The sequence below is a fragment of the Drosophila montana genome, unplaced genomic scaffold (genome assembly GCF_035044405.1).
Source record: "Drosophila montana isolate Dmon_TW-CO22-7 unplaced genomic scaffold, ASM3504440v1 contig_402_1, whole genome shotgun sequence".
Lineage (NCBI taxonomy): Eukaryota > Metazoa > Arthropoda > Insecta > Diptera > Drosophilidae > Drosophila > Drosophila montana.
The window spans coordinates 327,804-341,462 of NW_026998739.1; the positions used below are offsets into that span (position 1 = coordinate 327,804).

The 13,659-nt window shown below is 34.2% G+C and overlaps 2 protein-coding genes across 7 annotated transcripts in view; one reads left to right on the forward strand and one right to left on the reverse strand.

Moving 5' to 3' along the window:
• Nucleotides 1-13,659, reverse strand: part of kuz (zinc-dependent metalloprotease kuz) — a 152,517-nt gene that overhangs the window by 110,670 nt on the left and 28,188 nt on the right. The gene's annotated exons all lie outside the window — the stretch shown is intronic.
• LOC135439149 (microfibril-associated glycoprotein 4-like) lies at nt 10,687-12,302 on the forward strand. Of its 2 annotated transcripts, XM_064697785.1 has the most exons (3): nt 10,687-10,796; nt 10,854-12,058; nt 12,137-12,302. In XM_064697785.1, exons 1-3 carry the CDS (start codon nt 10,716-10,718, stop codon nt 12,273-12,275), a joined length of 1,425 nt encoding a protein of 474 aa, XP_064553855.1. In that variant the 5' UTR covers nt 10,687-10,715; the 3' UTR covers nt 12,276-12,302. The 2 variants fall into 2 exon arrangements, with proteins under 2 accessions (XP_064553855.1, XP_064553856.1); XM_064697786.1 differs by having other exon boundaries at nt 10,698-12,058.

The window sequence follows — 13,659 nt, forward strand, 5'->3', positions numbered from 1 at the left end:
AAACTATTAAGCTATTTTACCAACTATTTATAGTTGGGAAAAATATAAAAGATATACATATTGAACTATACGTTCAGAATAAAATATTATAGCCTGATTAAGTTTTTCAATAAGGCTCTTGTATTTGATTTTTCTGTGTTACTTTTTACGTGACATTAACCTTGTAACTGAGATTAAACTCTGAATAAAGTTTTGTCTAGTGTATATGTATATTAAAGTTATACCACTGTGAACTGGACAGCTGCTGTACTCAACTTCCGGTATGTGCGCATTGTACGTATATACATATACATATACACTGAGCAATCCGGCAACCTGCTCAACATGTTAATGTGCCAGGCGTCCAGCAATGAATCCCCCACAGCCGCTTGACTTCTATTAGTGGGTTGAGTGTGCGGCATGGGGAGTTATGTTAGTGAGTGTGAGTTGAATACGGGAGAGTTCGGCTACGTGCAGTCTCCAAAATTGCCGGTCAGTCCCACAATCCGCACTCACACATACGAAGTTGCAGTAGCTGTTACGGATGCTGTTCCCTTCGCCTTTCTCAAAGTTCATTTTGCATTCTTCGCTGTCAGCTGCTCTTTGTGTTCCGTTTTTTTTTTCTCTTTCTGTTATTTTATTTTACTTCATTTTTTTCTTTTGCTGCTATTTCTATTTGATTTTATTGCTTTTGTCTTGCTATATGTGTACATATATATTCTTTCAAGTGCGTTTTTTTTTCTACTTGCTTTTTATGACTTGTAGGGATTGAGTCTATTTCATTTTGCTATACTCTCTGCCTGCTGATGATTTGACTGGGGTAATAATAAAATATAGAGTAAAGTCCATGGAAGATGATGGCTTTTTAGATATGTGTGTCTGTATTTAATTTAATGTAATGCATAGTGATAAAAATATATTTTTATATAATCATCAATTAAATTATTCTAGAGTATAGATATCATTTAATAAACAAATTTCATAATATATTGTTGTTTAGATATTGAAGTGTTCTTGAGTGTTTCTCGATGAGTTTTACTCTTGATAAAATAAAATACTATAAATAATAGAATTTTATCTTATCACATAGACATTCAGAGGGTAACCCTTAGTCGAACATAGCTGAAATATCTAGCTCAATTTGTATATTTTTTATAATTTCCAAGCGAACTTCCAGTCGCAACCAGTTACACGCTGACAACAGCCACTGAATTGGGATTTCTTATCAGTTTAATGTGCTTCGAGAGACTAAAAAGATGTTATGTGTGTGTGTGTGTGTGTGTGTGTGTGTGTGTGTGGTTGTAGGTGTGTGTGTGCTGCTATCAGTAAAATAGAAGCCAGCCAGACGTTAAGAAATGTGAAATTTGTATCAAATTACCGAACCAAGCAAATATTGTCTATACAATTTTGAATGTCTGATCCTTGGAGTTGCAAACAAAAGTTTTAGCAATGCCTTTCAATATGTCAAATATTTTTCAGAATAAAATTGACAACGGGGCTCATGACATTGCATTTGCATTCTTTAACTAGAAAATGTATTTAATTAAGCTAAGTACTGAAAAGATAAAAGTCTTCTCAGATAATAAAAGTGACAGTTTATTATATGGCTGTAATTAGATACATTTATTCTATTATTTACATTTTGAGATTAGCAAATGACTTTCACAAACTTTGAGTTATTAACAAGGCATGAAATAAGTCAGCTGATTGCCATTTATTTATTTTTAGTCATCTTAGGGTTTAATATATAAGAGAATATTTCTTAAATTCCTAAATATATATAATTATAAATATGTTAGCAACAAATTATAGTTATCTCTTACTTCTTACTGAGCAAGACAAGTTGTCAGCTACAGACGTTAAAACATAAACCGGCATCTACTTATTGGCCAAGAACATGGTTTTCATGAAACTTTTGATTCTGTTTTAGAGGGTATATTAGGAATAAAAATATATCCACAAGTTATTTGTTTTTCTTTATGTATTTAAAAATTCGTTTCTCGTTTCGGTTTGCCTCTTTGCAATATCAAATAAAATCCATTTGTAATTCTTTGACTATTATCAATCAAAAAACAAATATGCCATTTAAAAAATATTTATTTAAGGTTATGTAGATCTGATTTCTGTGCAAAACATTACGTGAGTTGAACCAGATACTGTTTTGTCAAGGACACCCTTTTTTTCTTAGCAAATTTTTGCAAAATATATGAGTACATTTTTTTAGACCTTGACAGTCTATCATTATTTTCGCTATTTATTGATAAGAAATACTTTCTAGTTACAAGTGATTTTCCAGTAAGCAAACAACACTTTGAGTACTCAAGAATTCCAGGGAAAAAACAAGCACATTATCGGATTTAGCATTCGCATCAGCTTGCAAACTTGACATTTGAACTGCAGTTCCAATTAAAACGAGGAAAACAAAATAAACAAAATATAAATAAGGCACATGTCAAAGGCCCTAATTAATCGAGTTCATTGCCTGACCAGCAAAAAAAAAGCTTGTCAAGCAAAAGTAAAAAAGAAAAAAGGTTTACAAAAATCAAAAGGTGCAAATAAAGCATGAAGACCGAATGAAGTTGACGCTGATGACCTTCGCTTAAGGTTCAGTGCCGGCAGCGATTTATGCAACACGGCAGGGTGTCAGAGAGAGAGAGAGCCCTGCAAAAGGCACAAGCCTCGTAACTGACACCCTGTGAAACCCAACAGCGCCCCAAGCCGCCCACCCGTGCCTAGTTCCAGCCACTACCCAGTGCGCCTGCCAGTCATGCAAATGACAGGTAATTGACCTCATAAGGCACACAGCGAGCGAGAAGGAGCGGCAGCTAAGTGTGCGATATATGCAACAATTTTTACTTTCCATGTGTTATTTGATGTATGTGCAAGTTGGGTATGCTACCCTCCCCCATTCCAGTTTCCACTCTTAAATGTGAGTTGTGTGTTGTACGTTTTACTCTATGTTTTTTTTTTACGCCCTACCAGAGGGTAAAGTAAAGTAAAGTCCACAATAAAAAAAATGAAAATCGAATGTTAACTAATTTCCCAGTCGAGTTATATGATTAACATATAACATCGATTACTTCTCTTGTGGTAGTTATTGCAATCGTCAAGATCCGCAAATTCTGACTATTGTGTGATAATAAAACAATAGCTAGGAAAATAACTATATATAACTATTATATTAAATCATTTCTAAGTTAGTTCAATGTAATTTCCTTAGAGCCAAGGGTTAAAGTAACCTCATAATATGACAAATTATTTGCTTATTATATTTTGGAAAAAAAGAAACTAAACATTTACGAATTTTATCGAACGACTTACTATATGATATAGCTCTGATATAAACAACGTTTTCCCATACAAATCGAATACAATTTAAATTGTTTTTATTTTTTTTTAAGATTTTCTCTTATACAAGTGCTTTGTGTCTGACAGGGCATTAAAACGTCGGCAGGTCCACAACAGCCAGGTGATATTTGTTACTTTTATTGTTTCTCTTTTTTTTCGCCCATTTAAGTATAATTTTGTAACTTCTTTTTAGACATTTGTCACGTTGCTTTGTACGTGAAATTCTAAAATGTTAATGTGCCAGACGAGCGGCAACTTAGTCTGGTTCCGCTGGGTCGCTTTAAGTGCGTTCTCATATCTGAAGCAGGCCTTAATGTGTAGCTAGTTCACATTGGCAAATGTGTTGTGAGTGTGTTCGAGTGCGTTTGTGCCTACAACTTCTGCTTACATTTTCCATAAGTGCGTTTTCTTTCGGTGTGGGTAAACGAGCAATTGCGATTAATTGCACTTGATAAAATGCCATTAAAAATTGTAAAACAGAAAATTGCAACTTGTTGTCTTTCAACAAATCTTCCAATTCGGATCCCTTCCAAGTGTCATTGCTTTTTTTTCTAATTTGCACAAAAATATATTTAAAAAAAAAAGCGACATCATGTTGCGTGGGAAACTTTAAAGCACAATCAAGTTTTCTAATGTGAGTTAAGTTTTTAAAGAAAATTTCAAAATTATCGTTCATTTGATCTTGATTAAATGTGAGTGTAGTAAAACAACTCGCAATTTAAATAAATAGTGTCATATCTTTTGAGCAACCATTGTGTAAGTATTATACTACAGCTTATTCTCGACATATGTATGTAGCACGGTGAAAAATCTGTTTGGCGAACAGCGACTGTCAGGCGACAAGAGGAGTTTCCGCTTCATGGGGGCGGCTTGAGTTAAACTTAAAAATAAATAAATAGCTTGACAGAAAATATCCGGGCGCCCGCCTAGGAGGAGTAACCGTTAGGAGAGTATCCACTATATGCACATATCCATGAGTGTGTGTAATTCGAAAATTTCGCAACATTTCCGATTCATTTGGCATTCAACAAATGTGCCAAGAAATTGTGATATATTTCAACAGCTTAAGGAAGAAGAGGGAGCATGCAAACTAAATCCAATCGCCATGAATTTATGAATTTTATGCGTGTTTATCAGCAAAACATGCCGCTGGGCCCAGTCCGAGTAGCAACAAGAGCTGGCATAACAGTGCCAACAACAAGGGGAATAATCGCAGCACAACAACAAATGTGCGTGATAGAACGCGTAGGCAAGTCGAGTCCAAGCTCAACCAAAGCACAAAGAAGGAGGGAGAAAGCGTGAGTAAGAGCGTGAGTAGACGTGAGTGGGAGCGTGAGTAAGAGTGAGCGCGATAGTGGGAGCTTAAGCAAGAGGGTGAGCAGGAGTGAGAGCGTAAATTAGAGAACGAGCGTTAGCCCCAGATACGAGCAAGCACAATCGCAAGCGTGTGTTTCTGTGATGTGAAGCTCAGAAGCGAACAAGAGCAAACGAGGCGTGAAAATCACAAACAAATCGTAAAAAGCGCAACAAGAAGAAACGAGACAACGGGCAAAGTAGTGTAGAACACAAACATACACACATATGCATAGAGACGTATACAAATGTATATGCAAATCAAGCGAAACAAAAGCGTTCGCTGAGGAACGGATTAAGGGAGAGGCGCGAGACAAATGATTCATGGTCGTGTTTATCAACAAACACGTTTCATGAGTTGCCTCAGCTGCGCTCAGCTGCCAAAAGGAAGCCAAATGCTGGCCATGTGACGGCACACACGCTCACGCGCACACACAGCCAAAACCAAGTCCGCAATTTCATGATGAACACACACACTCGCACACTCTCATACATATAGAACACATACATATGACATACGAGTGGGGCTCGACGTTGGGCAAGTGCAGTGGAACTTGACACATGTTTCAAATGTCATTTCGTCATACATAAATATCACGCATTTTCCTCTATATGTACATACATATGTATGTACCCTGACACTCACAGACATATATATTTATGTATACATACAAACATATGAGTGTACATCCAGAAATATATAGCAGTCGCTAATCAAATGCAGCTGACGTTGTTTGAACTGTAGCCGAGCCCACTGCAGCTTCAATTCGTGCGTTGTCGTCATTTACTGAGCGAGTTTTTAGAGTGGACCCTATTACGCGGACTATAAGACTTTTACAATTTCATGTTATTTAATATTAATATTTTGATTACATACAAATTGACACAGAAAACAACTGACAGTCTACCACATAATATCGCAGTTCACTGTATGTAAAATATGAAAACAAAACTGTACAAATTATTATTAAATTTGTAGGAAGGCACAAAAAACTTTCAGTGACAATCTTTTAACACTATTAAAATGTATTCAGTTAGGAACTAAAGACTTTCGTAAAACGAACAACTTTTCAAGTTCATGTGCTTGATGAGCTTTCGAGTTTAGAGGCCACACATGGTTCACCCTGTGATTATTTTACACTCAGTGCTGGCCTGTTCACTCTGTTTATGAGTCATTTGGGCAAAGTTGCAACGGCACAAACTGGTTAGAGTTAACCGAAATGCAAACACACTCGCAGCTGTGTGTCGTGTGGGGCACCTCGGGGAGTTAAGTCTCAAGTAATTTATATGAATTTTATATGCAATTGCATCAATCTCAATTATAGAACGCCCAAGGGCTCCAACGCCCAGTCCAGCTCCCTTTACTGATATTGTGTGACATGCAATATTAATAATGGTTTTTATTTAGGTAATTGCTTTGCATCTCAAACTCAAAATGCGGCAATTTCATTCGGGGCAGGTGAGCTTGCCTTTTATATGCATGTGGTTGCCAGCCATTTGCATCCTCGACTCGTACAGAGATTGGCAACACTTAACGAGCCAGTCAAAGGTCAATGGCCACAAGCTGAAGGACAAGTTTGGGTCAGTTGCTAATACAATATAAAAATAAAAATAAAAAAAAGAAAGAAGGGAATATACAGATAAGGAATTTAGAAAAACGAACCAGCATAAAACGTATCTCCTGCTGCTGCTGCTGTGTGGGCGACCATAGATAGATTGGCTACGATACTTATCAGCCAGCTGCAGCAGTCGGCAGGCAGAAATTCATCAATTAAGACGATGCAGTAAAGAGAAAGAGGGAAAGAGAGAGACAGAGAGCCTGACTCAATGGCTTTGAGTTGATTGGAAGGTTGAACAACGTCAAAGACAAGAAAAATCAATTTAAATGATTACGAATTGAAGGAGACAAATAGTCAGCAGCACCAGCAAAAGCAGCAGTAGGCAAGCTAAAGACAACGACACAGCGGGGGATAAGTCATAAAAACGATTTACTGTAGGGCGCATACACTGAAAGAAATCGAGTGTGCTGATAAATATTAAAATTAATAAATAAATATAAATAGTGGTTAATAGTGGTTAACTTTACCTTATGCAATATAAACTCATAATTGCGTTACTTAAAAAAATTTTTTACTGTATTTTTTTTCTAGTAAAAACAATTTATTGACGTACTGTATACAATTCCTAAATACTATCGATACTCGGTACGATATTATATTTTATATTTATTATGAATTGATTTGAGCAATACAAAATGTTTTCATCTAGTAAAAATTAAACACGAATCTTTTTATTTATAGTATCGTATTTTGGTACCTTCAACAATAAACATTTAAAAATACATTTTTTCTTTCTCTAATATTCATTCTCTATGAATATAAATATACGTATAAGCGTCTGTTAAAAGTATTTGAATATATATAAATCGATAAGGATTATTTTGTATATTAAACGATACACATTTATATTTGTTGACAAGCATGTGTGGCTATTTTATATAAATTAATACAAAATATTGCTTTGGCTTATAGATTTACATAAGTATTTAACATATAAAGATAAATATTTTATTAGTTCATATTTATTTCGCACTGTGTAATTGGTTTGCTCAGCATAAAACAAAACTAAAATCCGCATATGGAATACTCCCAACCAGAACATACGAGAACCAAACAGACAAACAAATTTTAATTTCTCCTTAAAACCCCCCAACACGAGTCCCAACATATTGCCATGTCTCAATTCTCGTGGTGACTGACTCAACTGTTCGACACTCGCTTCATCTTTATTTCATGTTCCAGACTTAATTTCGCCTTTTTTCCAATTTCAGTTGTTGTCACAACTGGCAGCAAACGATTCGTACTCGTCGTCGAGAAATGACAATGAACAAAGTTCCAACAAGAACTCTTTCAAAAAAAAAAAAATAAGTAAAAGAAGAGAAATCCTTGACTCCTACATCTGACACTTTGAGTATTTGCGCCCTGAACCTCGCCCCTCGCCGCTTTCCCCTACCACAACGGCAACACTTCTGCTAGTACAAAGACGATGAGAAATTCGCTGCGATGCGCTACAATATTCTTGCCGGTCTTACAGATTTTGTGTCTTTCCCTTAACTTTAACCACTTTGCGATTTGCTTGGTCTCGTGAATGGTATTTTGAATGTAATGTAATAAAATGTAATATTTGTTATACTTATAATTTGCACATTCACTTCTAAACAAAGTATTAAGTTCTTTATTGAAGACAGCATATAAACAAATATGTATATACTTAAAATGAATAAATAATAATAATAATAAAATCAATAATTTTTATAAACTACACAATAAGTAAAGTATCTGCCTTTTAAAAACATATTTTTCACTATACCTTGATATGATCTTGAAGTTAAAGATAATAAATCTCAACAAAGTGTGGTCAAACTTCGGTATTATATGTACAAAACGCTTAATATTTTGTATACTGTGGGTAGCGCTCTACCTCTGAATTAAAAATGTAGGGCGTCTTGAATAATAGATTTTTAGCTTTTGATTGCATTTGGTGACAACATTTTGCGCTCGTCACCAGACCCAAAACAAAATAAAACAAATGAAAAAGCGAATAAAACGAATTCATGAACTGGCGAAAAAAATTAAATTCTACGGATTCGAAACGCAAATTGAAATTGCAGAGGCATTAACGTGACTTTTGTGGGTGTTTTCATTTGACTTTTGCAATCTTTATTGGCTTTGCAGGACAAATTGGAATGGCAAACGCAAAGGCCGACAACGTAAATGGCTTAAAATTAGTACACAAGAAAATAAAGGGACGAACCAATCAAATCAAAAAACACCGAATAATAAATACCCTTGTAGTCATACGAGTAAGACTCTGTAAATTAACAATTGAATTTATATTTAATTATTGAAAACAAAATATTGCGAATACAAACAATGCTTTTTGTATTTTCGTTTCATAAATTTTAAATAAACTATAGCCTCTGTCAAATCGAATATTATTATCTCTATATATAAAACTGTTTGTCCTGCCTGACTGACTCATTGGTGATCAACGCACAGCCCAAACCGTAAGAGCTAGGAAGCTGAAATTTTCACTGTAGTTACCTTATGTAATGTAGGTGCACGTTAAGACGGGGTTTCGGGAAATTCCACCCGCAAGTGTGGAAAAATCGCGAAAAACGTTTGTATGTACCTTTTTTTTTTTACCATCGGATCGGCCTCAAACTTATTTTCAAAGATCTTTCTTCAAATTCATTTGAGGGGTGAAGTTTGGGCGAAGTTTTAAGTTGTGTCCGATTTGCTTCAAACTTATTTTCAAAGCTCTACATAAGAACTTAATAAACACGTATTTTAGCGATTTGGGAAATTCCACCCGTAACAGTGGTAACTTGGCGGAAAACGGTTGTATGAAAGTTTTTTGTTTACGATCCGATCGGACCCAAACTTATTTTCAAAGATATTTGTTAAAATTCATTTGAGGGGTGTTTCACACTTTTCGAAAAATCCGTTCCTCCTTGGTGGAAATGGAGGTCAAAAATTTGGTGGGTGACGTTTCGCGCTCAAATTCGTTTGCAAAGAACTATAAGAAAAATCATATGAGACGTGTTTCACACTTTTCGCAGAATCCAAACTTTTTCGGGTGGAATGCGACTCTAAGATTTTTTGTGCGAAGTTTTAAATTGTGTCCGATTTGCTTCAAACTTATTTTCAAAGCTCTACATAAGAATGTAATGAATACGTGTTTCAGCGATTTGGGAAATTCCACTCGCAACAGTGGTAAATTGGCAGAAAACGTTTCTATGAAAATTGTTTGTTTACCGTCCGATAAGTTTCAAAATCATTTTCAAAGCTTTTTGAGAACGTTGATTTTTAACATACGTTCCACGGGCAAGGCCGGGTTATACCCGCTAGTATATATATATGTGCGTATGTATATATGTATTATTTTCCATTTTGGTATCTGTTTAGCAACATTTTATATGTATTTATGTCGTGACCCCATGACACGGCAAGACACGCGCGCATCTTTAATCACAGACTCATTTCACGCACAATTCAACATTAAGGGAAGCAAAAATATTGTGTTCTCGGTAATTATGTTGCTTGCACTACACGAGACCTCATATCCGCTCGGGAGATGGGGCAGGGGTATGCTTGAGACCTCCTCCAAGCATTATCACACAAGTTGCTAATATAAACATTACAAGCAGCAGACACACCCACACACAACACGCACAACAAGAACAAACACACACACACGCACGCAAAGCTTAAGTACGCAGATTAATTATCAAAGGAAATCGCAGACAAAAAATAAAATATGCTAGACCCTTAACTAATGAACGCTAGACAAAGGACATTCAAACGAGGACTAAGACTAGAGAAAAGGGAAAATCAATAAGAAATAATTAAATATAGTAATAAATAAAAACTAGACCAATTTGTTGGTTGACAAAAGTGAAAGATATTTTTGAATGATCTTCGATAGTTTTTAATATTATCTACTGCACATAATAAAAGAATAATTATAATCATATTATTAATATTTATATATCATTAGTTATAATATTTACATTATATGTCATTTATTATAAATTCTTTTTTAAATGCTATGTTAAAGAGTTCCATGGTTCAAATTCGAAAAAATGATTGTTAGGAATAATCGTATTGTGCATATTTTAAAAAAATTTTAACATTTTACAAACAAAAAGGTGTTTTTAAATTATTTTTATTTTAAATTTTGAACTAACAACTAATTTTGAATATATATTGATGGCTCCTTGCTTATTCAAATGTTCCATAAATATATTTTTCAGTCACATTAGAGCGATCAACTACAGGGTAGCTACTCGTCATTCAAATCCATTTCACATTTTTACTGATAACACAAAAAACTCATCTTTATTATTCAACAATCTCACACGTTGATAATTCCTTGAAAATATTAAAATCTGTTGTTTTAATGGGATTCGCAGTTTCAGTTTATAATTTCTAACGCTGAGCAACGGTTGCAAGTCTCGAATTAATTAGCTGAAAATGGGAATACATTTTAAGCAATGGGCACTTTTATTAATGCCCTTACTAGTTCAATCAAATGGAGTATCGACAAATGACTCGGTTGGTGTCTCAAATGTAATGTCAATTATTTGGATTCTAATTTAAAGTTAAACGCAGTGCACAAGGGATTCGAGAGAGAAGGATTCGGAGTGCGGAACCTACTGCTATAAAGTGGTTAAACCGCTTCTTAGCTACGCAGCCTCTATACGTGCAAAGGAAGAACAATTCGCAGAGTTAGAGAGTAAAATCAATGAGCAAAAGGCGACTGTATTTAATTTGAGGGAAACTATCAGGCAAAAGGATCTTCAACTGACTCAACAAATCGAACTGACCGCCTTGTATAAGAGCAATAATGCACTGTTAGAGAAACAGCTCGTCTCAAATGATGTTCTTATAAATAATCTGCAATCCAAAGTTAAATCGGCAGATTCCCAAATCAACGAACAAGATAAAGAACTAAAAAAATCGCTATCGAAGCACGAAAATAATGAATTAAATGTTGCCAAGATCAAACAACTTGAATCGAAACTCTCAGAGTGTAATGCGATGAGCGAAACAATCAGGCAAAAGGACCTTCAACTGACCCAACAAATCGAATTGACCGCCTCGTATAAGAGCAATATTACAGAGCTGGAGGAACAACTCGTCTCAAATGGTGTTCTTATAACTAATTTGGAATCCAAAATTAAATCGGCAGATTCCCAAATCAATGAAAAAGATAAAGAATTAAAGATATCAAGATCTAAGCATGAAGATAATGAATTAAATGTGGCCAAGATCAAACAACTTGAATCGAAACTTTCAGAGTTCAAAGCTATGTCTATAATCCCTAACTGCCTACGAAAACCAAGTGGTGTGTATGCGATAAAGGTACCCGATATGTATCCATTCTCCGTGTCCTGTGACTCGAAGTTCGCCGGTTCCGGGTGGATCGTTATTCAACGCCGTATTAATGGCAGTGTGACCTTTAACCGAGGCTGGGATGAGTACAAGGCAGGTTTTGGGGATTTGCGAGGCGAGTTCTTTATCGGACTCGAGAAACTCCATAAACTGACCCAATCGCAACCTCACGAATTATATATATCTCTAGAGGACTTTCAAAATGAAACCCGTTATGTCCGATACAGTAACTTTGTTATTGGCAACGAGACAGAGTTGTATAAGATAAAAATGCTTGGAGATTTTACAGGAAATACTGGTGATTCCTTCAAGTATCATTTACACCGAAATTTTTCAACATCAGATCGCGATAATGATATTGCTGTGACAAACTGTGCTCGTACTTACGAGTCTGGATGGTGGTTTTATAACTGTTCTCACTGGTAAACATATTATTGAATTTTAAGACTTGTTTTACCTTTCATATTTCTTCATATTTTTCCTTTTTTTTTTTTATTAAGCGATTTAAATGGACCTTATACCTCGAAAGGTGCACGACATAAACCGAGAATTTCTTGGAATAGTTGGCACATGAAGTCACTTAAATTTACCCAAATGATGATCAAACAGAAGTCTTCTTCGTTCGCAAATGCTCTCTAATGTTTACTGCAAATTCTTCTTTTAATTGGAGTCTTTTTTTATTTTTATAAACTATATATTTATATTTATATTTTCTTAAATTTCATTTAATTAATCGCATTAAACAAGCCTAGACTTGTGACCAAAAACAAAAAGCAAAATTTAAACGTGTGTCATAGGTTTTTGTTTGATATCTCCTTAACAGTGGTAAGAATTTCGGAAAGTCAAAATACGAGCTTTCATTGTTGCAAATACGCTCAGATCGATTTTGTTTGGTATTAATTAAGTTTTTCGATAGTTGTTAATCTTAATTTATTTATTATAGTGGAAAAATAATACTTTTTATAACGCAAGTGAACTTTGTTGCAATAAAAATTTGGTTAGCTTTTGAATATTGAAATAGTTTTGGCTTTTTAAAAATACATACGAAGTATCTCATATTTCAGCATTGGACAGTTTCCAGAGAGTTCGAGAAACTTTTTGCAGAATTCCTACGTAAAATTGACGAATATATCAAACAGATAGAAAGTTTAGCAAGAACAAGTTGAACTGGAGTTCATCAATAATTATATAAATAAAAGTAATACGAATCATGTGATTTTTAGTGAATAATACAGAGAAATATTTATATTAAATTCTCTGATAAAGGAAAAACCGTCCAAAAATCATGAATAAAATATAAATGAACTGTATTTGAATTTATTAATATAATCCTTCTTTAAAACTCTCGGAATAATAATCGATTTAAAAAAATGTTAAATCTGTAATTTTTTTAATTTTTTTTTTATAGGGTAACCTGCATTTTTAATTTACTTCAGAATCTGGTCAACCAATTTTAAATATCTTGTTTATTTTTTGATCCTCGCCTAATTAGTGCAATTATGTAAATACAGCAAAGGAAGAATATATAAATTTCTTTCTAGTTATCATTAAATAAAAATTTTTAAAAAAAATACCGCACGAAATATTTTTAATTAATATTTATTATATAGTTATGAGATTCTCGAAATAATCATCATTAAATGCAGAAAACCTAAAAAGTTTAAAATATATTTACATATTTAAAGTATTTTTTGCTCATCTCCACAAAAAATTATAGAAATAAAGTTAAGTGATTTTCATTAATTAACATAAATTTATATATATATATCGTTTGGCTTAGTTTTCTTAGTGTAATTATACAATATGTACATTGATAAGCAAGCCATATATTTTCTTTTAAAAGATTTTTTTATTTATTTTAGTTTGTTTTGGGTTCGTTGTTCGTGTTTATCTGTTCGCTTTGATTCGGTCCGTTGAAGCGTTCGATGTTCGTTGCACCACGTTGCATGTTATTAACCCCGGATGACAATGTATGATTTGGATAAATATTGGCTAACTATAAGATACGTTCGGAAAAATTTAA

Bases quoted from the DNA above. Each gene is read 5' to 3' on its own strand.
- LOC135439149 (XM_064697785.1), top strand. From the start codon at position 10,716: ATGGGAATACATTTTAAGCAATGGGCACTTTTATTAATGCCCTTACTA. The intron at 10,797-10,853 runs GTTGGTGTCTCA...AGTTAAACGCAG, and splicing joins GAGTATCGACAAATGACTCG to TGCACAAGGGATTCGAGAGA. The intron at 12,059-12,136 runs GTAAACATATTA...TTTTTTATTAAG, and splicing joins TTTTATAACTGTTCTCACTG to CGATTTAAATGGACCTTATA.